The sequence below is a fragment of the Centroberyx affinis genome, unplaced genomic scaffold (assembly GCF_046629955.1).
Source record: "Centroberyx affinis isolate AG114_WGS23_722 - 3 ecotype Tasmania unplaced genomic scaffold, CSIRO-AGI_Caff_v1 ptg003986l_1, whole genome shotgun sequence".
NCBI classification, from domain to species: Eukaryota; Metazoa; Chordata; class Actinopteri; order Beryciformes; family Berycidae; genus Centroberyx; species Centroberyx affinis.
This window is the reverse complement of record NW_027281803.1, coordinates 219,626-245,825: the sequence shown is the minus strand read 5'-3', so window position 1 is coordinate 245,825 and position 26,200 is coordinate 219,626. Positions and strand designations below refer to the sequence as shown.

General features: G+C 40.4%; 1 protein-coding gene across 1 annotated transcript in view; it reads left to right on the top strand.

Annotated features, from left to right (window-relative positions):
- The first annotated feature begins 14,761 nt into the window (after positions 1-14,761).
- Positions 14,762-26,200, top strand: part of plekha7a (pleckstrin homology domain containing, family A member 7a) — a 137,665-nt gene continuing 126,226 nt past the window's right edge. The window contains 3 exon segments of the mRNA XM_071541982.1: positions 14,762-14,896; positions 15,056-15,132; positions 15,429-15,486. Coding sequence (XP_071398083.1) covers positions 14,814-14,896; positions 15,056-15,132; positions 15,429-15,486 — 218 coding nt within the window. The 5' untranslated portion in view covers positions 14,762-14,813.

Sequence of the window (26,200 nt, the reverse complement as noted above, 5' to 3'; positions counted from 1 at the left end):
GGGGATCATAGCTTTCACTGAGATTCACCTGGTTAGTCTAGCTCAGTGGTTCTCAAAGTGGGTCCAGGGACCCTCAAGGGTCCTTGGAAGGGCCTCCAGGGGGGTCCCCAGAGAAATGAGGAATGGTTTACTTTCACTTTAATTGACTTGAAATGATCCCAATTAGAGAATGTATAAAAATTACTATTCTTACCATAGGTTTCACTCACCACCACTATTAATCTCCCTACAGTTACACAATTCAACACTAAATCAACACATATCTTCCCATATGGAGAAATGAAAACGTGTGATAAACCCTGGTGTAGTGGATGGAGAGAGCAGCTGGTCTGAATATTTTCTACACTCATGAGGATCCATAGCATGGCTCGACACACAGCAGCTTGGCCAAACACACAGCACACAGCACCGTGTGTTTTGTCAGTGGAGAATTTGAATTTGAATAGGTGTAGTGTTTCAGATGAGCCACCGGGGGACACACCTTTTCATATTTCTGACCCAACACACACAATTAGCATTGTTACACAGGGAGGACAGCAAGAAAACGCCATGGATGGAAAAGTGGAAGAAGGGCACTAAGCCTTTAGTTAGGCAAAAGTACAAATCCTCTGTTGGAATAATGCCTTTATACTCATTTTAAATATACTGACTTGCCATTTAGTACATTTAATTTGATTTAAAAATGGATTAAAAGTGTCAATTTCTCTCAAATTCAAAAACTTATGTTCAAGAATAAGTACTTCGACCTCTCCTTAGTTACTGTAGTTCAGTAGAAATCTTGGTGACTAATGCATACTGGAAACTACTGTCATGCTTTCCTGAAATGTCATCCATCACTCAACAGTGACATAACAGCTGATGCAAAACATCTACATCAATTATCTTTTTCTACCTTTGATGGGCCTGCAATTATTCTAATAGTACTAATATTAAGCCTGGAAATGACTGGAAATATTGTGTCTCCTTATTTCAGACAAAACACCTGTACATAAACTGAACCTTTGTGTTCCTCTGCTGCCCTCTTGTGGTAAAATGAAGGATATCTAAGGAAAAGAGCAACAGTCATTTGTGTCCTTTCTTTCTTATAACATGCGCAGTATTGAAATAGGTCAGAGGAAAGCTTTTCATTTTGACGATCATTTTTCAATCCCTCTCGTTTCCCTCTGTATCTGTTGGAGGCAGCAGTGTGGAAGTCACAGCCATGCCTTTGACACAAAGAAACAGTGTGTTGGTGATGTCAGCTGATCTGGTGGTGCAGTGGCAGTTGAAGAGGTGAAGTGTTGGGTATAATGTAACTCTAACATTCAATATAATCCAATGGTAATGAGGCAGATAGGGGTGTATACTGTTTATGTCCCAGTCAAAGCAATTGGTCTCCTCTCTATACCTGTGTATGCCAGGATTACTCTACTGAGGAAGCCCAAAACCATGTAAACATGAAGATCATCTCAGTTCATTGGATTGGAACGGAACAAAGATTACATTGTAATCCAATACACAATGCCGCTGCTTTTTGGGGAAAACCCCCTCTCTGATCCCCCTGACAGACCAGCTTCCCGGACCAGTTTCTGACTGACCAGTGGCAGTGAGTTTGTGGCTGAAAGACTTCCCATTCAATTCCCTGAACTTCCCAGGAAGATCAGCGGAAGAACTCCAAGCACTTAAGACTGAGATAACACTAGATGTGTGTGTGTGTGCGTGTGTGTATATGCATGTGTGTGTGTGTGTGTGTGTGTGTGTGTGTGTGTGTGTGTACAAATGTGTAACCTTCCCTTCTTGTGCAATCCTCCCCCAGGCAGCTGCTGTAAACAAGAATATTGTTGCTGCCTGCCGGGTAGGAACCTTGTGTCTCCAACTTTTCAGGAACTAAGAAAAACAGCCTTGTTTTTTTTTTTTAGCTTGACCCTAGTGCATTTTTGAGTTTATCCAACAGGCTTTGAAAGAGTTTCAAAAGCCCAAGGGATTTTGTATAGGTTTCTAACAGGTATTGTGTACGTAGACTGAAATATTAGTTTCAGTACAGTTGTAGTTTTTTCAAAGCCACATTTTAATTTGTATTCCAGTTCACAGCAATGCTTTTTTTTACACCTAGGTAGAATGATTTTGTTTTTTACACCTAGGTCTTAGTTTTAGTTTTAGTTTACAGCAGTAACCTTGGTGCTGCATTCATGTCAGTTGGACTAGAGACTCTAAATTGTCCATATGTGTGAATGTGAGTGTGACTAATTGTCTGTCTATCTGTGTTAGCCTTGTGTTGGACTGGTGAGCTGTCCAGGGTGTTTTCCTGCCTCCCGCCCAATGCATGCTGGAATAGACTCCAGCCCCTCGTGACCCTGAATGGGAATAAGCGGGTAAAGAAAATGAATGAATTATTAAGAGCTGATGGAGCTCTGTGTTGGACTGGGGAACCATTTTGTCAACACATGCCATTTAGTGGGCAATTTTATCCAAAGCACCTTATCGTGCCATGAGAGCATGTGTGTGAGACTCCAGTAAGAATGAAACCACAAACCGTTGCAGCGCTCAGATTTCCCAGCAGACCTGGGTTTGTTTAAATCTGCAGGAAGAGAAGGGGGCTCCATCATGACAGCAGGGAAATTCAATGTCAGGTAATTTGTCAATCACACAAAAGTACACAAAATTGTCTTTAAATACTTTGGCTACATGTGATTGTGTAAACTTTCTGGCACTCATTGTATTGTCTATTGCAGGAAAACCCCACCCATGTTTTACTCATCTGGCGCCTATGATTAAATAAACAAACCATAAAATGTATTTACAAAAACTATTTGGCCAAGATCTGCTCCCAAAATTCAGTTGGTACCATCTTTTAAACAAGTGCAACTTCCATCAGTGGGTGAGGTAAAGAATTTAAAGATTCAGGCCAACATGATCATTTAACTATAATCTAGTGATATTCATTTGTCTGTGAACATTTCAACATTCAATGTATTTTCTACATTACATCAGTCCATGGGCCAGAGACTGGTGATCAAGTTAGGAGAAGCAGCAGGAACTTTAAATGTCGAGGAGGAAGCTGCAGGATGGCCTTCAAGATACTGTTTCTGCCAGTTTCCACCATAACTTTCCATAACTAAGTCAGAGCACCTCCTAAAAATGTAATCCCTTCCTGGTTTGTTAATGTTGTTTTTCTTCAGGGGCGAACAGTCTGGTTTTCACCGCAGTTGGACTGAAAACCAAAATCTGATGCAGTGAATGTGTGAAACCAGTGTGAAAATACACTCTGGTATTTTCCTGTAAAGTGACCCGTTTGTGATATTCCCTGATATTCTCTGATTTAGATTATTTATCAAATCTCCTGACTCCCCCTGTCACCTCTCAAAATCTCATGATATTCCAGAAATTCCATGGAGCAGTATCTTCATTTCTTTTTCTTTTTTCATTCAGTGTTTGCATGGTGACTCATGATGACTGTAGTTGCACACATTCCCAAATTCTTGGTTATCTTGTTTTATAGATAGGCGGATTACACTTTGCACCACACCTGCCTTTTTTTGGACATCTGTGTCTACCTTAGTTGAGCATGTATGGTATTTACAACAGCAAGTTAGTGGTAATATTGTCTTCCAAAAGGGAAAAGCAGTGTAAGAAACTGTCTGTTTAATCCATTTATTCACTGGTGGTGGCGTTGTTGATATTTTTAATGAATGCTAAAACTACTTTTTCAGCTCAGATATCAATTATCAAGCATGTGAAATCTTTATTATTTATGTATTTCTTTTTTGCACGTTAGCTACCCATGTTGTGCTGCCTGTAGTTATTGTGGTTAAGTCCACACAACATACTCAGTTGTTGGGGAGAAAAGAGAGAGAGAGAGGGAGAGAGAGAGAGAGAGAGAGAGAGGGAGGGAGGGACAACAGAAGGTGATGATGAAAGAGGCAACGTGAAAGATGAGACAGGGATTCAGGTGAATAAAAAGGGACTTTGAAAAGTCCCTGTTCAAAGAGAATTATTTTGGAGCTTTTCCACATGCTGTCAACATTTCAGTGGATCTTAAACGTTTAGGGAAGATGTTAGATGAAATAAAATAAACCAGTTTACCTCTGTCTCCATCAGTTCTCTGTATACAACTTCTTTTGACTAGCGTTGACTAGCCGGCTGGATGATTACGTTATCATTCCAGCAGAGGGGGATAAAGTAAAGCAAACAAATGTCCCAGTTTGTTGCTGCAGGTTTTGTCCACTTAAGAAGCTCAACCTGATGATCTATCAGTAAAGAAATAGAAATGGAAAATAAAAACGCAGTCAAAAGAGACTGGTAAATGCTTAAAAAATATGCAAATTGTGAAGTTACTTGAAGCCGCTAGATACAGCGAGCTCCATATATATTATTTAGACCATGAAACACTTTGATGTTTTGGCTCTGTACTCTTCTTACTTTTGATGTGAAAAGATATAATAACAACCACAAGGTTAAAATACTGATTGTCATCTTTAATTTAGAGTAGAGTTCAGCCATATTGTCTGAACAGTTAAAAGAGTTACGGTTCTCGCAGTAAACGATTAAACCCACATTTCGGGATGCCGAAAGTATTTGGAGAGATTGGGCTTGTATTATATGAGAGACCAACTCATAACATGAATCACCGCATAGAACAATGGGAGACGTTACTAATTCAAGAGCTCCATGGTTGCGTGGAATCTAATGGTCGGGTTTTGAACTCGCCGGTGTCCTCTGGGTGTTAAAATGTGTTTATCTGGAAGCCTGAGTAGGAAGGGTGAAGCTCCTTCAGGCCCGCAGGCTGTTACGCAAGTCACAAGCACTTGCATGGAGCAGAGCCATGCATTATTCACCCTACATTTACATAAGAGACAATAGGGAAAACCGTGCCAGAAGTGCGTATGGTTAGACTGTGTGTGTGTGTGTGTGTGTGTGTGTGTGTGTGTGTGTGTGTGTGAGTGAGTGTGTGTGTGTGTAGTGTAGCGTAGTTTATAGTTTGTGAATTTTCCTCTGGATTTCTTCGCCACCTGAGGTTTTTGTTGCTCTGCCAGCAGTTGTTGACGCAATATGGAGGAGGGCAAAGACCCTCAAACTCTTCCCTGAATCCCCCACAGCCTTGGTCTTCCATAAGAGAGAAAGCGAGGGAGGGAAAGACAGACAGACAGAAAGACAATCACATTATTTCTGTGCTTATTTCCCTCTTTTAACCCCCCTCCACCTCTCTCTGAAGGATCTTTGCTGAGGGCCCAAAGCCAAAATACAGGCTTTGTGGTATTGTTAAATAAACAGAGCATGGATTAGTCATGAATTAGTTCAGAATTACTTGACCATGAAGTAGTTTCCCTTAATATGGCCCTCAAGTGAATAGCGATTAAAAGATTTATGTTGCAATCATTGCTTCCTCTGAGGAATACTGACATGACTTTAGATGAATGTGATGGGGAATTGCATTTGCCTAACTGTCCTGCGTCCATCAACTCACTTCAACTTCCTCACCAAACCTACAGCTGGTAGAAAACCTGACATTGTGCACACAGCAGTAACGCTGCTCAGTGTTTGCAGCAGATCTGTGTCACACGGTATTTGCAAACAATTAGTGTGTTTCATCCTGCCGCTAACCCTTTAGCAGATGGGTGTGGTTAACACTGAGCAGTAAGTTTAGCCTATTTGAAAGTTAATGTAATAACTGTTTGCGTGTTTGACAGCTTACCTGATAGTATGTGAATTGTCCTGATGTGGTAATCGCCATCCATCATCGATTAAACCAGATGCTAGGAAATATTTGCAAAAACCCAGGTCTGGTTTATAGTACAAATACATCAGTAAAGACTTGTTAGTTAAAGTTAAAGTTAAACAATTAAAGTGCAGGTGCAATTAAAAAAAATGCCTTCATGATCAAAAATCTTGATCTACTGTGAAGTCATGTAGTGTGTTTCTCATCTCTAACTTCTGTTAGAGATGAGAAGTTAATCAGTAGTTAACTTCACATACAGTGGATATCAAAAGTCGACACATCCTCGAAAGTTTTATCTAGTTTTTATTGAGGGCTTGAGGCCTGAAAACACAAAAATACTGATTAACAACAGGATTGCCTTCAATGAACCTCTCTATTTGAGCATTCCCACTGTGTGAAGCTCAGATCATTCAGACCAATAGTCAGACCAGCTACCAGTTAACAGTCTCTCTCTCCACAAACTTCTTCTTTTGGTTCTTAACCTTGAGTTGTTTTTTTACCTTTCAGCATCCCCAGTCCCCACATCAGATTTTCAATTTCCATGCACTAGCCCTGCATTACTGTTATTGCTGATATTTCACACCCCATAATCCTGTTTTGACATTTGTTTGTTACCTTTAATTTACAATAAATCTTAAATGTCAATATGTAGCCATTATAATAAAGGATTTCTACATTTTTGTGCTGTGGTTTTTCTTTGGGGAATCCATGCCTTTATTTTTCTCATATCCCTAATATATTTTCTTCGCTCTTAAATAAACGCTTTTCTTGTTACAGTGACTCAACAATTACTTCACTCTGTGCTGACATTTCTGTCTTTTCAAACTCACACAGCCTGTAATCTGTTTTGGAACAAAAACTTCCCGCCCCATGAGAGACCACATCACAAGATGTTCTGTTCTCAAGCCAAAAAAAGCAAATAATAGCAGAATAATAAAGCAGTATTATTATTACAGTATTTTGCACCGTGATATATTACCTCTTCACTAGACGTTTCTGTTGGATCTCTGCTCTAATTACTCTATTGTGAAAATGTGACTTTATTACAAGCCACTGTAAGCTGTGCCACAGACCTGTTGGTGTTGGTGCAGTTCCTCCTGGGCGCTGATAGAGGTTGATAAAAGCCATAAATTACTTAATGCTCCTTTAATCCGCTTCATGCTATGAAGCAAATCTGAGAGAGAATCTGTCTGGTGCTGCCGAGGTGTGAGGTCACACTGTACCAACAGCTGATTGGGTGAGGAGTGACCAAAACAGTTTGGTGTGAGATTGTAATTCAATACTTGTAGGACAAACGATGGAGGCTCTACTTGTTGTAAACTCTCCTTTACTCTCTTTTCTAATTGTTGGATTCTTGCTAATGGAATGCAGGCAGACAAAATGAACCTGTGTTGGGTTGCAATGCTACAAAAATCAATGTAGAGCTACAACTCAAGTACCTTGAACAGAGTGCTGCTGTGTATCCAAAAGCACATACAGTATTGATTATAATGTGGGATATACTGTATATTCCCTTTGCCAGAGGTTCTCAAAGTCAGGTCCGGAGACCCCAAAGCGTCCTTGAGAGGAACCAGAGGTCCGACCGTTAAATGAAGAATACTTTCATTCCACTAGAGCTTCATTTACTTTTTAACATGATTACATGCTGTACTGAGAGAATGGTGTCAATTTTCCCATCGTCATCACTACTCTACACATTACTGTATCACATTTTGTCAGACGATGGACTGCGTTTCCTGACAAAATTTCTTCCTCCCTCTTTCCTCAGCCAAATATCTGTCTGCTGTGTGGGTAATTCAAAATGTTTGAGGACCCACGGCATACTCCCGGAAACAATCTGCATTTTTGTCCCTTACGTGGTTCTGTACATTTCAGATGAGTCCCCTAGTGTTTGCGGTGGGTGGGTGTATAAATAGCATCCTGAATCCTGTTGCTGTGTGTTTGTTTTCTTTGTTTTCTCTCTTTTCTTTCAGCAGCTGGCTCCACACACAACTGGAGACACTGGATGTGCTGGTGGTTAGAACTGTAAACCAGGGAGGCAGCAGGCACGAGGCTGAGAAACAACAGCTGCCTCAGGAGATACAGCATTTCTGCTGTATTAGAATGGATGATATGCAAGATATTGTCTTTCTATCTATTATTTGCCACAGCTGGCTCCAGTAGGAATTAAACCCCAAACCTGGCAAGCTTAGAAGCAAAGTGACAAAAAAAATGCACTGATGAAAATATGATGATAAAAATACACAAAGAGAGAGGAGACGGGTGAGGCAGGTGAGATAGAAGAAACCCAAGGTGCGGTAAACAAACAAAATAAAGAAACAAGTAAACAATCAACAACAACGAAAAGCAAAAACAACTGGAATGTATGATAAAATCGAAACGACAGAACACAACATGGTGGAAAAAACAAAAACGAAAAAAACTAAAAGCAAAACTCATAAAATGACAAATGACAAATTGAGATAGTCCTAATCCAGGAAATGAAATCATTGGGGATGTGAGTGTGGTAATCAGCTAGAGATTGTATGTGTGTGTGTGTGTGTGTGTGTGTGTGTGTGTGTGTTAGTGCATGTGTGCACGCAGGTTGAAGAGGGAAAAGGGAAGAGGAAGAATGGAGAGACTGAGATAGTATTTATATTTGTTGAGAGATTTACAGTAGATTCATTAACAGTGGTGAATAGTTGACTTCGCTGGACACATTGTTCACTTTTCTTTCTATTGTGGGAGCACTTTACCACACACACACACACACACACACACACACACTCCGAAAAAGAAAATAAAAAACAAAAGTAGAACTCAGCTGGGCCTCCAGCTGGACGCTCTGTGCCGATCTCTTCCTGCCCTTCACCTCATCTTGCCTTGTCAGGAGTTTCTGTTGTTGATGTTGGGGAGCATCCAAAGTGCTGCCCACTGAAACCCAACAGGGGAGAGGAAGCAAACACACACACACACACACAGAGTGAGAGAGAGAGAGAGAGAGAGAGAGAGAAAGAAATCAGTATCACCCACTTAGCCAGATGTGAAAAATATGCTCAGTTCCGTTAGATTCGGGGTGTTTTGGATAAACTGACAAATTAAACCTGATTATCATTTCCTTGGGATTTCTGGCAGTCATGACTACCACAAACAGGAATTAAATTTAAGAAACTGGCAAGTAAAAACAAGGAAACCATAATAAAGCCAAATGAACTCTTTTGGTGTAGAAAAACATAATGCCAACATCAGGGAATGGCCTTGACCTCTGCAACAATTTGTATTCGATCTTTTCAGAAGATAATTTCATGGTGATTTTGAAAGTAAGAAAAGTAAAAACATTGTGGAAAACCCTCCACACTTCTCATTTTAACCCTCTAGACTCCAGTAGAAATCCAGAAAAACATCCACAGCTTATGTTATTTCTCCTGGAATTGTTTTTTCCCCCCATAAATTTTATTCCAATGCCAAAATCTAAAAAATAGAAAAGTGTCAATTACAAGTTTTAGCATTATTGAAAGACTGGATAATGTACTTCAGTTTTATATCAAACTGGTGATTCCTGGTTTTTGGGCACATAGCTCCCTTTCATTGCAAATAGGAGACAACTGTTCACACAACTCTCACATTCCTGAGTAAACAACTATTTTTTCTGATCACTTGAAAACATGCTTTGTATACAATTCGCCTACTGATAACCAGAGAAAATGCCACTCTGCAGCAAAATGTACTTTAATTCATGATCGTCTTAGAATTGAAACCATGCAGTTTCTGAGAGAGAAATAGCTTTTCAGCTCCTGAAAACTGTATTTTGGCCAGAAATGAGTTTTTTCATCAAAGCTGACTCATTTCATTCAAACTGTGATTTCCAGTCAGTATGGTGTTTGCACTGGCAGTGATGCTGCAAATTCCTCTAATCTGGTGCAGTTTCTCTTGATTGTTCAGGTGCATTTTAACAATAACTGACACAAACAACAAAACTCTGTTTTAGTTTGCAAAACACTAATTACATGTTCAAAATGTAATAGGCCTTCTGATTTTGAAACATTACATACCATCACCAAAATCACATACTGATGTGCAATAACAGAAAATCTTCACTAACATCAACAAAATGAAAAATTACCATCTTTTTTCAAAACAGTATGTCAAGTTTAAAGTTTACAGTTAACTAAACATAAAGTTAGCTAAATGTTTAGATGTTTAGAGAATGTTTAGATTTTTATTTAACAGCATCTTGCCCTTCATTGGCATTAGACCATAAATTCTCACCATGTCCCGCCTCATATTCTCTTTATGACAGCAGAGATAAAAAAGCTTTGAGTGGCGGATCCAACCTTGGCTGCCTCAGCGGTGATGTCATCACAGGCTGAGTCCTGACCGTGTGGCGGGTGATCATGGTCATACATATTTATTTTTTTTTTTTTTAATGTGGGTGAAACACCATGGACATCCTTGCATGGTTTTGGAAGGACTTTATTTTTATAGCACCATTCATAGCCTATATAGAATGCAACTCAATGTGCTTTACATGAAATAAATGGATTAAAACAATTACAAGCCAAAGCAAAATTTTCAAGCAAAATCAAAAAATACAAGCAAAAGCAAGACAGAAATGAAAACAGTAATTTGTCTAGTAAAATGACATTAAAAAAGAAAGAAATGTAAAAGGTAAGATAAGTTACTAAGTAGGGATAATAATAAAAAATAGAAATATTCTTTTATCGTACAAATATTTGTAAAAAAAAACCCAAAACCCATTATTTTATTGTAAGAAAATATACTCAAAATATTAAATATATACACTATGAAATAGGTGGAGACATCAAAATATCAACATGTATTGTGATATATAAAACACACACACACACACACACACACACACACACGCACACACACACACACACTAGGTGTGCTGTGTTACAGGAGTCAGTTTATAGGAGGAAATGTGACATTGTTGGTGTGATGTCTGTTGTTGATTGTCTGTTGATTATTCAGCAGTACTGATATGTCCAAGACAAATTTCCTTTGGGAAAATAAAGTTTATCTTATCTGATAAACTTATCTTTGCACATGTGACTATTGACTCAATACAATTGCAAGGGATTTTTGTGAACATAAGACTCCTATGTGAAATATATATTTACTGATTGCATTTGTGTTAAATGGTTTGCAAAAAAATTGGTGTCATTGTATTCAGTGTGTGAAGAGAACCAGAAATCATTAATTTAGCAAATGTCTTTGAGGTAGTGATCACTGTGTTTGTAACCAGAGTTACCAGAAATGCATCTGACCAACCAAGAAAAACTGTAATACTAACAAAATAACTCATTCAATTGATGAAGCTCATTGTGTTCTGAGGGATAAATAGGCTTTCAGCTCCTGAAAGAAGTGCAGCATCTATTATAATCAATATTTCTTTTTGTGAATCATTAAAACCATTTTCAGCCGTTTGGCAGTGTCTTCCCACAGAAAATCACACCACAAGCTGTTCCACTATGTGTGAGGCTGGAACATCACTTGCAAACTTGGAACACAAATGTGCAAATGTGTGCTCAAACTACATTTTGTAGTTGTGAACAACTATTTGCAAATATGCAAAACACATTCTTCTGTGAATCATTGAAAACATTTGTGGCCATTTTGGCAGCGTCCTCCCGACGAAGAGCGTTGAAGGTTTTGTGTTCTTCGTTCAAGCACAAGCAACTTTTGTTTCCTGAGTGACATCTGGAAGACAGCCACCTCCTCCAAGGCTGCCAATAGTGGGCCGGCCCACTCTTCACTTAGCCAATCACAAGCCAGGTGCACATTGTTTGTTGCTTATATCCTGAGCCAATGATCAGGCCTTATTCTCCCTACTTTGTGAAAAAGTATATAGTCAGTGTGGAAATCCATACTCGGTTTTGTAACCCATGCCCATGTTTTATATGATCTATCTGCCCTCCTCTATAATTGTTTTGGCTTCCTTGAAGCTATCTGCTATTATTTGGCTGCCTGGGAGGAAGTGTAATTTGCTGCCTAACAGACGGTCCTTTACTGCTTTACCTGGAAGGTAGTGCTCATCACCTGCCAGTTTTTAGGGCTGTCTGGAAGCTGTCTACTAATGGCTCATAAGTCATAACTGATTGGCTGCCATGAAGGCTCGGCGTCACTTTGGTGATCTGGTGGTTTGCTGAGCAGACTGTATTTGTCGTGTCATTTTGCTGCCTGGCAGATTGCCCTGTGCTACTTTGTTGCCTGGAAGGTAGCAGCCATTGCACAGCATTCTTTATGCTGTCTTGAAGCTACTATAATACTGGGCTGCCTAGAAGGCTGTACTCATTACTTAGCATGCTTTAGGCTGCCTTGAAGCTACTTGTCTGCATAGAAGGCTCAGTACATCAGGTTTCTACCTTGCAGACAGCCAGTAGCTATAGTTTAAAAGCAGTATATTGCAGCCTGACAGGCCTAGTTGTTTACAGCATCATCACATTAAAATATTTAGCTGTGGTAGAGTAGAATATCACTGGAGTATGTTTACATGCATAATCACTACAGAGAGGAATACAACATAGAAACTGTTCTGGAAGAAATCATATACATTTTCACATTTTCCAAACATTCAGCTGCCCAGCAAGCTATAGAGAGCCTTTAGCCGCTGTCTAGCCAGCAGCTAGCAGCTACCTGGCCACATGTTATTGTGTTCCTTGCCTCTTAATAACCATCATTTCAGTCTGAACAAAAATCAATAAGAAAACTCAGCTGAGTGACTTATCTATCAATAAAGGTGTTAGATGAAGAACTTTGACTTCACTGACTTCATTTACAGTCCTTTCAAAACTGTTTTGCTTCAGTTGTGCGGTGAAAAACAACGCTCTCTCTGGAGTAAGTTTTCTACACTATAGCCTATTTTCACATTTATATTTATGCAAGCTGAGTGTGATAAGAAGCTGAGTGTGAAGAACATCAAAATAGCCATTCTCTTCCTCACACCACCTTCCACTCTTACCTTTGGGAATGATTGTTTTTGATCTGGAAATTCCTGGTCAGTGCAGAGCTAAAAACAACACAGGTGAACTGTTTTCTCTCCAAGAGTGGAATTCAGAATAATAGGTGTTGTCAGAAACCTCTGGATGGAAAACGTGTCAGGATGTTGTCATCAGCATGCCGCCACATGTCTTCCAGATAAGGAGTCACTCTGGCAAATATGCCAATGACTTCATGGTTCCTGATGAGTGACTCAGAACAAGCTGGTGTCTGCCATGTTGGAGGGAGTTATTTACCTTAATGACCGACTGAGGAAATCCGCCAACAACATGTTTACAGCACCACCTGGTCCCCCGCCCCCAAGAGTGATATTCACTGCCATAATGGTTTACTGTATGGGCAAACTGTGGCTGGTATAGATACTCTCAGGCTATTTGGAGCATATGGGATTATGTACAGCACAAGAGGCCTTGTTATTATTTATTCATAAGTGCTGTAAAACAAACGAAGCAATTGGTTCCAAAATGACTCACCATTTGGAAAAATGACACATATACTCAAAAAATACTACAAAGTGAATGGTAACAGAAAATGAAGACAAATTATAGCACTTTTTTACTGTGTAGGCTTCAGGTTGAAAAATGCACTCACTGTACAGAGTACACTGTTGGCTAATTATGTAGCCTAGTCAATTTTCTTAGTGTGATCTTGTTTTCAGAATGGTTTCATTAATTTCTGATGAAGGCCTTTGACAACTGAAACGTCGGTTTTTAATAGAAGTCTAATAAAGCGTAGGCTACTATTTTTAGACTGTGCAAGATCCCGCCTCTCTTCATGTTCATTAATAACAGGACAACACTACTAGGCTACTAATAATAGGTAATATTGCAGTGTGTAACACAAAGGAATGTCATGCAAAATTCATCTTCACCTGTTCATCTACATTGCATGAGAGTCTGCCTGATGTTTGTGCATCTGCAGAATAATTAAAACTTAGGCAGAGGCTTTTCTTAATGAGCTTCTAAAGTGATTAGAGACTTTAATCTCATAATCAAAATTCCTCTGGTTAAATCGTCTGAATAATAAGGCAACACATGTCTTGGAGAGCCAAAAATTTTTCATTCATTCGCCTGTCCAATTACTGTCGGCCGGCAGAAACCTGACAGCCGCGGCTCCTCTCCTCTCTTTCTATCGAAGTCATGGCACTCTCCTTTAATAGGCTCTTTTGCTGCCTTCGAGTGCTGTCGGAAATATGTAACTCAATGTGACAATTTGTTTTTTAATAAATTAAAACGTCATGCTTTTAGCGAAATAAATATATTTCTATTTTCTGCTACAAGAGAGTGGTGTGGCTTTCCCTCACAGTAATTAATGAATTAAAACATCAGTTACACCCTTGATACATTATTTCCAAAATAATAGGCTACAACAGAAACCAACACAACTATTTCTGCATCAAGGTCAGTTTGAATCAAGGTTATATTAGTAAAATAAGCATGATAATCATTTAGTGAAATGAAATGAAATAAAAACTGGGGAGTAGCCTATAAAAAATGTAAACTAACCTAAAACCCAAAAGTTAGTGAGATGATGTTACTTCCAGAATACAGAATACAGTCAATGCCAAATTTAGAGTGGAACTAGCCTATCTCTATATAAATAAATTACATCACACTGACTGAATGAAGCTTCTAAGGTTATTCCCCAACTGTGTGTAGCCTACTTGTGCCTTCCTGTGTTTACACTGGACAGGACACATTGTCTTTGTCCAGTCAGTCAAAACAATAAAAATGAAACTGAAACTGAATAAAATAAAAACAAAAACTGGACATTTCTGAAAAACTCAAATAAACCTAGGAAATGCTGTCTGAAAAGTAACTGAGACTAAACTAAAATTGAACTCCATTTTGAAATGCACACACACCCCCCCCCCCCCCCCCCCCCTCCGCCCCCCTCCCCATCCACCCACTACAGCACCCCAGGTGGCTACTGTTACCAGATACAGAAACTTTTTGCTTGAATTGACGGTGGCGAATTGATGGTGGCGATTGTGGCACTCGGAATTACGAGCTGGGGACTGGTCCCTGAAGGCAGCACTGGCCCTAGCGGCGATCACTGAGCTCCCTGGAGACTCCATGGAGAGGGAATGAGATGAAATAGGACTTCAGACCGGATCATGGCGGCGCCTCTCGGGCGGGACACCTTACCTGAACACTGCTCTTACGGTGTCTGCGAGGACGGCAGGGTCTTCTTCATCAAGTGAGTCGGATATTAAGCGCTTTTAATGACCGTGTCGCGCCCGTCTCTCTCGGTTTAACGGGAGTTGGCGCGGCTGCTGTAGTGTTTCCTTCCTGCCGGTGGTGTAACAGGTGTTTTTCCCTGTGCGTGTGTGTGTGTGTGTGTGTGTGTGTGTGGCAGCGATGAGACGCGGACCACTACCTGGCTGCATCCCCGCTCCGGTGAGCCGGTCAACTCCGGACACATGATCCGCTCAGGTAGGCGCTACTCTCGGCTGTGGCATTTGCTCATTTCCTTCATTTGTTTTGCCTTATTTTTTTTTTCTTCTTCCAAACGGGCTTGTTCCAGCATCGCCATGCAGCATGTAGTCTACTGTTGACTTTATACTGTGTTTTCTTTGCTGCTGTGCCGTGGGGAGCTTGTTTACATTTTGGGCCGAGCCTCGGGGGGTGGGGGTGGAGAAGGAGAAGAAGAAGAAGAAGGAGCAGGAGAAGGAGGAGAAGAAGAAAACTTTCAGGTGACAAGTTACCTGTCTCATTTTGTTACATTTCAGACCTTCCTTCGGGATGGGAGGAAGGCTTTACGGACGACGGGGCCTGCTACTTCATAAAGTAAGTCCTTTTTATTGTTATTTTTATTTATTCGTCTCCGTCATACAGTCACCTGCACATTACTTGGAAGGTACCGTGAAGCTAAATATGGCTCCTAGCTGCCTCTTAATTCCTCTGTAATTACCGCCGGGAGTGTGTGGATTTAAGGGGTTCTGACTGGGACTAACCTGTTGACCCTCTGATGACCTTACTGCTTTCATTTGCTGCCTTGTAGTCTGTATAGCAAATGTCAAGTATGTATTCCTTATTCACCTGTTAGAGGATGGTGCCCCCCCCCCCGCCTATGTTCTTCCTTTTGGCATTTTATCAGGATATGTGTTCTGTTGCAATTATTTCTTGCAGTGGCGTTAATTCGTTTGAGGGAAAATCAACACTTGGATGCTCTTACACATAACATAGGCCCATATCAGTGCATTCCAGGAGTTATTTTGTGACTTGTCTAGACTTCATTGAGTGATTTCCTTAATTTCCCAGAATGCTTTTTGACAACCTCCAGAGAACTGGAGTGAACTTGTTGCATTCAGCTGTGGGTTATAAGTGCAGGTAGAGAGAGCAATAGTAATAGCTTTGTAAGCGCAAGACTGCTTTTTTCCAGTTGAGAAAAAGTGAGAGTCGCTCTCCTTTACTCAAAATTGGCTGCATTGCATTCTGGTCTGTTTTCTGCTACTGTTGGTGGAGAAACGGGTCTCTCTGCCTCTTCTACGATGGATTTCTCCCTGTGTGATTGTTGAACGTTGGTACAAAATGGCGGCTGTAGAAAGAAGCCCTCGCTCTTTGATTCTGATGGACTGACACCAAAGCCTTTCATGATTTAGATCGCTGAAACATGTTCTGCTATCAAACTCCATTGCTGTGCTGGAAATATCTTGACGTCTTTGGTTAATTATCATGAGAATAAGAAAAATACACCATCAAACAATAAAATTGGCCAAGTGTTTTAAGTTGGATTTTTCCCTGCATCTAATATCATTTGCTACCAAAAGTCAGAAACCCAGCTATACTGCATCAATAGACAAAACGTCTGGAGAGACAAAGTGGAACAGTTAGGCTGCTGATGACTGACAGTGTATTATTAATATTTGCTCAGTGTCATAAGTTATTACATGTAGGTCACCAAAAATGTCTCTACAGAAGCACACAGCTTAGAGGGAGCATGGATCCAGAACGATCCGCTGAGACAAATATTTGTATTTTTTTTATTTTTACATTGCATCTAAGTCATTTTTTGCGTGATCTTGCCTCTTCATTACAAAGAGAGAAAATGCAAGATTAAATTTGGACTCACCAAGGCTGCGGTGTGGCAACTGCCATGCCTTGTCATACCCAATGTACATGGTTTCTTGTGTGTGTGTGTGTGTGTGTGTGTGTGTGTGTGTGTGTGTGTGTATGTGTGGGATGTGTTTGGGTTTGTGGAACTCTTTGGTGGGAAATTGATGTCTCTGGTCATTCAATATCCTTATGACTTCTTCTAAAGGCTTGGCATGGCAACAAATTAACACAGATAATTTTGACAGCGGCTGGTAAGTTTGTCCAGTCTGCAGGTTATCAGCTGCCATTTGGACGTCCTGTAGTGTTCTTAAAGTCTGCGCTCTGGGATTTAGTGTTTTATGACTTCTCCATGTTGAGCTATTGTGCTGATAGAAAGGGATTTAGAGATTAAGGTGTCATTGTAGATAACACAGGGCAAGGGTCTGTTCTTGTTGACGGTAATTGCTTGGGTACAAACAAACAAGAGTTGTTTTTTTTCAGGTAGAGCTCGAGTGTTAGAGATTTAGGGTAAATGCCATTGGAACGGAGGCTTATTGCAAAATATCATGTTGTGTAGGTGTGTAAAAACATTGGCAGTTCACACACCTGTATCAGGCCTGATGTGGTGTCTTGTTTTGCAGTGATGCGTCTGTTGGTGTGTCTCCTTCTTGCCAGCCATATTCCTAAAATGACCCTGAATTGAGTGGAAAAATAATGCATAAATAATGCATTAATGCATAATTTCATTTTGACTCCACTTTGTCTTTTTTTTTTTAGCTTTGCAGTGTACCTCAAACCCACCTGTTAGAGTTTTAATTGGCCATCAAGGTGTCAGTGGCCAGTTGTCATCTGTCCTACAGTAAGTTAGGAGACATTATGTCATAATTTTGAGAGAGTATAACTACGTGATGCATAAGCTAGCCTACATGGATGCTTCTTTAGCAAAAGTTTTTCCCTTGGTTTATTAATTTGACTTGAAGACTTGAAGACTGAGGACCATCTAGTCCAGATAGGTAAACTGGGTTTAAGTGGGTTTACCCTCCACTAAATACTACAAAGCTAGATTACAGGGTTAGCGAGGACTTTAGGTTTAACCTGGTGTTTCCGATGTCACGGAGGTGGCTCACTTTTAGGCAGCGTACATCACCATGGTAACTGAGGCTGCACAGCTAACCTGCTCCGGAGCAGCTTATGTTCAGGATCCACACGTATTAAAAGTCTGCCTCCTTACCAATCAACTCCTCAAAAATAACCTGAAAATAGGCTTTATTGCAAAAATGTAATTTACAAACCAGATATGAACACAAACATTGCATTCAAATGAATGAGACAAGTAATAAAAAGAACGGTAAGAAAGGCTGTTAGCAGGACAACGGTGTTTAGAGACTGGCAGAACCACTTTGTTTTCCATGATGAATTATTGCTATAATAAATGTTTGTAGTGTTTCCAGGCCATTTTCCCACTCTGGCTATAAAACAGGGCTTCTAACAAATAGCAGATAGTACATCAGTTGACTGTAGTGATTAATAATGAATGACATTTGCTGTTGCATATTAAATGCGCTGAAATTCCTTCATAGGATTCCCAAGAGAGATTGATGCAATAGGTTTCACCCATATTCCCATACAGGAGGCGGGGCTTGTGAATGGAAAACCTTTTCACAGCCTCAGTGTGGCTTTACAATACTGTATCAATGAAAAGTATCTCTGCTGTGCCTTAAGGACAAGGCAGTGATAAGCCTATTTACTTACACATTTGCACTATGTGCAGTTTTCCTCCTGCGGTCCCCTCTGTAGCCTTGGCCCCAGAGTTAGATTAATTTTCACTGTTAGTGATTTTCTGTTGCTCACTTCTATTCATTATAACAGTTTGTTCCTTCTTGAGAGAAGAACATAAATGCTAGTAGTAATCATTCTTTCCCACACTTCTCGATATTATGTAACGTGTTGAAATAGTCTGCAACATGTTTACATAACCCCACAATTATTTATAGTCTACTGCTTTTATTGTTTTATTATTTTCTACTGTTTTTTTTACTGCTTCTTTTTATATTCTAGTTGTGTGCTTGTATTCTATTTACTTTTCCCCGCTGAATCATTACACTTTTGCCGATTCAACAATCTAATTTTCCCACGGTGATCAATAGTTTCATTTTGGCTTAAATTGGCTGCTCCGCATCTTTCCATGTTGCATGTGATTGGCTTTTTGCTGCAAACCCTGCCCCTTTTATGTGAACATGCTCACAGGGGGATTTGAAAATCCTGGGTTGATAACCAGCTTCGTGAGACCAGTTAGCCTGGATCACCATTGTTAGGTGTTGTGAAGCCAGCTATCGTAAATATAACCTATGTGAAACTGACTTCATGACATAGGGCAGTGGTCAAAACCGAGGCAAAAGTCATGTTGACTCCAAATCAAGACAGACTCCACAGCAAGTTGAGACTTATTTGATACTAATACAAAATTTGTAGGCAAATGTGTGCATAGATTAGACCTCGAATTAAGTAATGACTAGAGGGACTAGAGAGGGAGCTACATGTACTTCATTTATTCTTTGATGTCTGACAACTTGTCTGGAAATCTTTTCTCCATAAAGCTGGGACAAACCATTCTTTTCCTGCGCTGGGGGGGCATTTATCTGTCTCCATCTCAAACCTTTAATTTCCTTGTGAATGGTATTTCTTGTACAGAAATAACAAGGTGAAGTAATAACCTCCTTGAAATCCAATATCCTACTCCAGTTGAAGGGGGACTATTTTTCCAGAGGCCATGTTTATATAACAGCTCCCCGGGGTTCAACCAATGTCTGTTCTGGGGCCGCTCCTGACTCAAAAATGTTTTCATGTTTTTATTGCCAGCAAAAGGAACAACACAGCTCCCTTTGCATTAAAGTATGTTTTTCATTGTCTTCGGACACTCGCAGAGTTCTTGGTAACAGCGTTTGCCAAGAAACAAAAGTTTTTATTTTCCCCGCCTAAAAACAGGGCAGCATCTCTTAATGATGTTGTATTTCAAAGTGGACGGGAGTTGCTGTTAACTCGGTCCAAAGCTTTTATCTTTATTTAATGCCGTAAAAAGAAGGATCCCCTGTGGCTTCGTATCAAAACAAAGTCTTCAGATCAAAGTCGGAGGCCTTTTAGAACAATTAATTCATCTTCTGTACCGGTGCCTGGCCAGAATGAATCATTCACACACCAAGAAGTCATTACACAACCTATTTATCAATGTGATGGCACGCTGGCCACTTGATGGAGCACCACCCTAATCTCCCTGTAGGTACACACTCAGGACAATGGCCTCTGCCCGGTCCAATCCACGAGGCTGCCATTAAAAAACACCATGGATGTGCCCTCTCAGGGTGTGAGCGAACATTAGCTAGTGCAGTGGAATGACAGAAGTGGAAGTGCCCAGGATAAATGAATGCTCTTATGCCACAAATAAATGATTTTCACACTGCAAATTTTACACTGCGAGTAAACATGATCAGCTAGTCCCTTCATTTCCTAGAGAGCTGAGCGACCAGGGGAAACTCGGCCGATGTGTCTACAAGCTTGTCCACCGAGAAAAGTTGGCCATGGCTGAACCTCCACGCTTCCTTGTTTCCCCGCTGATTTGATTTAGTTTCATGAGCAATAGTTCCACCTGGCAAGTGCTAAATAGACGAGAAGTTGGTTACAGCAATTCAAAGCTTCCCAGTTCTCTACAACTTTTATTTGAAAGACCACAGGAATAAACGTCTTCAAGAAGATGCTTGGAGGACGGTTGCATCCATCCATAAACTAATGTTAACTCATCAAAACCATTTAATGTAATGGCAGGCAATACCAAAGCAGCGAAAAGTTGTTCAAACTTTTGTAGAGCGACCCATCAGCTAAGTTGCTCGCAGTGTGAATATGGGGTTAAAGTTAAAGATTGTTTGGAAATGCCTCATAAATGGCTGTATGATCATTTCAATAGGGGTAACATATCATCGCAGATGGATGAAAACTAGAGCTGCAATGATTAATCGATTAATCGATTAGTCTTCAACTATTAAATTAATCGCCAACTATTTTGATAATCGATTAATCGGTTTGAGTAATTTTTTAAGAAAAATAAGTCAAAATTCTCTGATTCCAGCTTCTTAAATGTGAATATTTTCTGGTTTCTTTACTCCTCTATGACAGTAAACTGAATATCTTTGGGTTGTGGACAAAACAAGACATTTGAGGACGTCATCTTGGGCTTTGGGAGACATTGATCGACATTTTTACCATTTTATAGACCAAACAACTAATTGATTAATCGAGAAAATAATCGACAGATTAATCGACAATGAAAATAATCGTTAGTTGCAGCCCTAATGAAAACCTTGTGTCCCCATATGTATACTGATCAGGACTTAAGAAATACAGCCTTATTTTTAGCTTGATCTTTTGTGTGTTTATTCAAGGGGGTTTGAAAGAAAACCATGTAATCCCTGTAACTGAAGTAAGAACATGAAAATCATCATCAATAACAAGTAAGATATGCAAATGAAAAGACAAACAAAAACATTGGACATTTTTCAATACTGATACTGTTCTGTATAATTCTGTTACTTCCACTATTGGTTTTAAAACAGTATTTTTTCAATACCTCTCTTTGTTGCAGTGAAAGCACATTTCTTTATGCAGTGAAATTATTCTCTGTGTAAAATTTGTACATACCATCTGCTTGTCTCGAATTGGACCATGCTCAATTGATTTCCTCGGTGCAAATTCCCTTAAACAAGAACAAACCTTGAGTTGAAACTTCTCAGTGTCCTTGATGCCTCATCAATGGTGACAATATCTGAAATTAGCACAGTACAGTAGGGCTGTGCAAAAAAATGTATACAGCTGAGTATTGCAATATTTTTTTCCATGATACTGTATCGATTTTCCAGCCCCTCATATCGATACATTAAAAAAAATTATTCATGTTTTAAACTGATTTAAAATGTCCTTAAATTTCCCTCAAATCCCTTTGAATTAAATAGTTTTGACTCAATTTGTCCGCTGAGTTATCAATATAATGTGATGTACATATTAGACTACCCAGGTGGTACACAGCAAGTTGTATTTTCAGCTCTATTTTTAAATTTTCAGTAAATTATGTAGAGTATTGCAATGTATTGCAATATTTATCATATCGCAATGTATCGTGATACAATCGTATCGTGACCCATGTATCGTGATACGTATCGTCTCGTGAGGTCCTTGCCAATACCCAGCCTTACAGCACAGATAGGTATGGTGTCCCAACACATGCCCTGAAGCCAACTCTTTGTTTTGCATGACATTGTGCTTCCTGGTTGGATCTAAATGCTAAAATATATTTCTGTTTGCATAGCTGTAGACTGAAGACACCCGCACTCCGGAGGTGGTTTGGATGATCGGATCTTCAGTGTTTATTGAGTGCACTTACACCTGTATTTTATGTGTTTTTCCACTTCCTGATTACAATCCGATCACTCATGCTAATCCCAGGTGTAAAAGGTGATCACATCTGCGCCCCGGCTCCTTCTGAATCAGAGCATTAAAACCTTCATCTTTGGTGTTGGCACAGACTCTCACAGACAATCTGCGTCTGCAATACACCTCCCATAGCTCCTGATGAGCTCACGGCGGACGTAGTAGCGGCAGCATCATCGGCCAGATTGCGTGTCTGCCTGTGGCTGTTTGCACGGTGCTGCGTTCCTGTCCGTCCCCACTGTTAACACTCAGCTGTTCTTTGCCTGGGCTTGCGGTAATAATCCCCCTATAGACGCCCCGCGGTGCTTGTCGGTGGGACATAAAGTGTGAGGTGCGTTTGTTTCAGCACTTCCACCTCCCCTCGGCTAAACCCACACATACCTCTCTTCAGTATTACTCATTGTGCGTAAGACGTTTGTTTGACGAAGAATGTTCTCCCTCTCTCACTGTGCGTGCCTCTGTCTCTCTTGCCTTTGGTCACACACACACACTCACACACACACACACACACACACAGACATGATGTGTGTTTCTCTGTCTGTCCCTGAGGGAGCTACAGATGGTTCTTCCTCCTTCTCCTGCCCCCCCCACCCCTCCACCCAGCAGGAGGCTCCTAGTAGTGGGGAGGTGGGGAGCAGAGCCGATCAGATCCAAAGAGGGATAAACCTCCTGCAGGAATGTCGCCACGACTCGGCTGAGGAGGATTGAAGGAAGGAGGGAGAAAGGAGAGAGAGACACACACACAAAGTGAAGTAAAAAAGGGAGAGAGACACCCAAGGAGACTCAGAGAGAGAGAGAGAGAGAGAGAGACGTCAGAAAGGCCTGGTAATGGAAGAGGACAGCTGGTTCAGTCCCATTGCACTCAGCCTTGTCCTTAGTCATTATCCTGCAGTTCCACTAATCTAGAAAGGTGTGAGAAACATGGTGAACACCCTGCTAAACCAATAAATGGGTTCGGCATTACAGTCTTGCTTACTGTAGAACTTATTTCATTTAAGCTTCATTTTGAAGTTTTAGAAAGAATCAGAAAAAAAAATTGAATTGCAAAATTAAATAAAAGCAAATAAAAGCAACCATCAAATGCAAAGTGAATCAACAGTCAGCTTGTAAGATGCTTTTGCCATTGTGAACATACTGAGAGGGGACAACTATATAGCAACAATATTCAAATGGTTCATTTCTGGCCTCATGCGGGACTTCAGAAATCCAACTTTTTAGTCAGCTTTTCAGATATTATGTTTGCAAATCATATTACATTATACAGTAAACTGAATGACATTGTAGAGGTTGATACTCTGACAAAAGTCTGCAATTGGCTGTGCAGTGATTTTAGTAGTATGCCAAAGCATGAATGGCAGCGTAAGCACAATGATGGTATCATGAAGCCGTGACAAAGAGGCTTATCTCAAAGCAGCTTACAATTATGTCAGGAGTATGGCCTCGCAAGGCTAAAAACCCTCTAAGGCTCGGTGTAGATACAATCAAGACCACTGAGAGGAGTTTTTTTCCTATAACGTTTGAATGAATTACTTCAATAAACCTTTCATCCGGGGAAGGTTTGCTCGTCATGCATGCTTTTTGTCAGCAATTTCCCTTTTGTGCAGTTATACACATTCTCACCTGTGGGCTGCCCAGTGTAACCACAGCTCTGCTTGAAAAGACGAACTGCGTTTACATGAATATTTCAGGAAATACAGTAGCTGATACTCTTATCCAGCATGAATTACAATGAGTGGAACAGAGGGATAGCCTTAAATTCCTATTACAAATATTACAAGCATCCAGTGTGAGGATCTGAGCCATAGTGTCCTGATAAGAGAGATAAGATATGTAGCAAAATATTCCTGTGACCCTAGAATGACCGTGTATGACAGATAAATGCTAGGTAAGGAAGTAAGAGCTATTTTTCATTTTTCGAATCATGTGTTCTTGACTATGGATAAGATGCTTGATCACCAGGTGAGCACAACAATAATAAATGGGCCTAAATATAGATGTTGTCTGCAGAGAACGCACTGGTGCATTACAGTGATCCACCTGACTGGCTGCTAAGAGGTTGTTTGCTCAGGCAAAAAGGACAACTTCATGCAGCAGGTTTCCCAGGCAAGGCGGTTGTTCTTTTTTCCAACTTCAACAATGATGCAAAATGCTTGTGATCATGCTAATAAACTTGATGGATCACGCTGAAGTTGTAAGAACATAGGGTTAGTTTGTGCTCGCCATCTAGTGCTCTTTGTCTTCAAATGAGAAAGGGGCTTTGTTTTGCTGTGGAGCCGTGGCTAAACCAAAGAACCAACAGTTCTCTGGCAGCCAAATAAAGACTTGAGGAGAAAGCTTTGCAAACAAAAGCTTTTCTTTTGTTTTCATCGGTTCAAGGCGCCTAACCAGTCTCCATGTTTGCTCTCGGAACAGCAGGAAAGTTAAAGATTATTTCTCGTAAATGTCAGCCCAAGGACAGTGTTTATATCCAGTGTTTTCTTCATGGGCTGTATTGCGTGCTTAATGATGAGCCCTCCAGATATTTGCTTCCAACACCTGTTTCCACACAGAAGGCTCAATCCGGTGACACATGCTAGGTTTTTGTATTATATTTTGGTGTTATATTTCCGTGCTCTCTTTTAGCTCTGCGAGTGTCTGTCAGCTGCGGCCTGAGTAAGTGGGTAAATTAGTAACTCCCAGAGGTGTCGCAGGTAAATCATTTCCTCACTCTCTCCAGACTTCGACTCATCTGTGTGTTCCCACACAGCTCAAAGTCTTAAAGTTGACGGTGTCTTTGCAAAAGTCCTTGGCAGAAACGGTGCTAGAATTTCCTCCTTTGAATCGGTGAAATGTGACTGGATATAGTTTTAAGCGTTAAAGGTGCACATCCTACATAGTTAGGATGCCAGGTATGCTTAATGAAGCGCACTTAAGATGTTTTAACGAGTTCAGAAATCAGAACAGTATATTCATTTCATGATAGCTTGGTTACCTTTTGTTTTTGTGAATTTCTTGGCTAGATAGAATAGTTCTCACTCCACTTCTATCTGCACAAAGCCAAGGGAATAAACACACTCTGCTGGAGTGTTGGCACTGGAGTGGAATGAACTTGAATATTTGATGTTTGTTCGCCTCAGAAGGAGAGAGAAAGAATAAGTTTGGGGAGGAGGAGGGCTTGAGGTGTTTCGCAGCGAATGACTTTGGAAATAAGACAAGTTCTTTTTCATCAAATCTAGGAAGCTTCCCAGGAGATAGCATCTGCTGAGGCAGCTTCTCTCTCTCTCTCTCTGTCTCACTTACACTCTCTCTGTCACTTTTTCTCTTATAAACACTCATTCTCTTTTTCACACTCACCCTTTCTCTCTCTCTTTCACACTCTTTCTCTCACATACTCCCCCCCCCCCCTCTCTCTATCCTGCTAGCTCTCTTTTTCAGTCTTGCTCTTTCACTTTTCCTGTCTTGTTTTCTATCTACTCTCTCTCTGTATCTCATATACTTAACTTCCTCACCCACATCCTTCACTGTTTTTGCTACCTTCTATTTTTCTGTATTTCTCTCTGCAAGGCCAAGTGGTGGGAGAAAAAGACAGACAGAGAGAGAGAAAGAGAGAGAGATAGGGAAAGAGAGAGAGAGAGAGAGCTCTCCCAGTCCTAACAGAATAGAAGAGTATTGACGGTGCTTTGATCGCTGCCTCCACCCCTCTCACAAAGTGAAAGCAATGTCTAGGGTTTTGCAATTAATAGTGTACAACTGTATATAATGTATATCATGATTTTAGTTTCAACAATTAATAATCGTAGAATATTGGCATGCCGGCAACATTGGAACATTTCATTTCATTTAGACTGTTACACTGCAGCTGAAAATGCACAGTAAAACAATTTTGTCCCTCAAATCACTGAGACTCACTGAGACTCAGAGTTTTCAAACTTTGCTCATCTACAAAGTTTGAAAAGAGCGGATGGTAGAATAGAAAATCAAAGGTGTACGGATCAAGGAGAGACGGTATAGT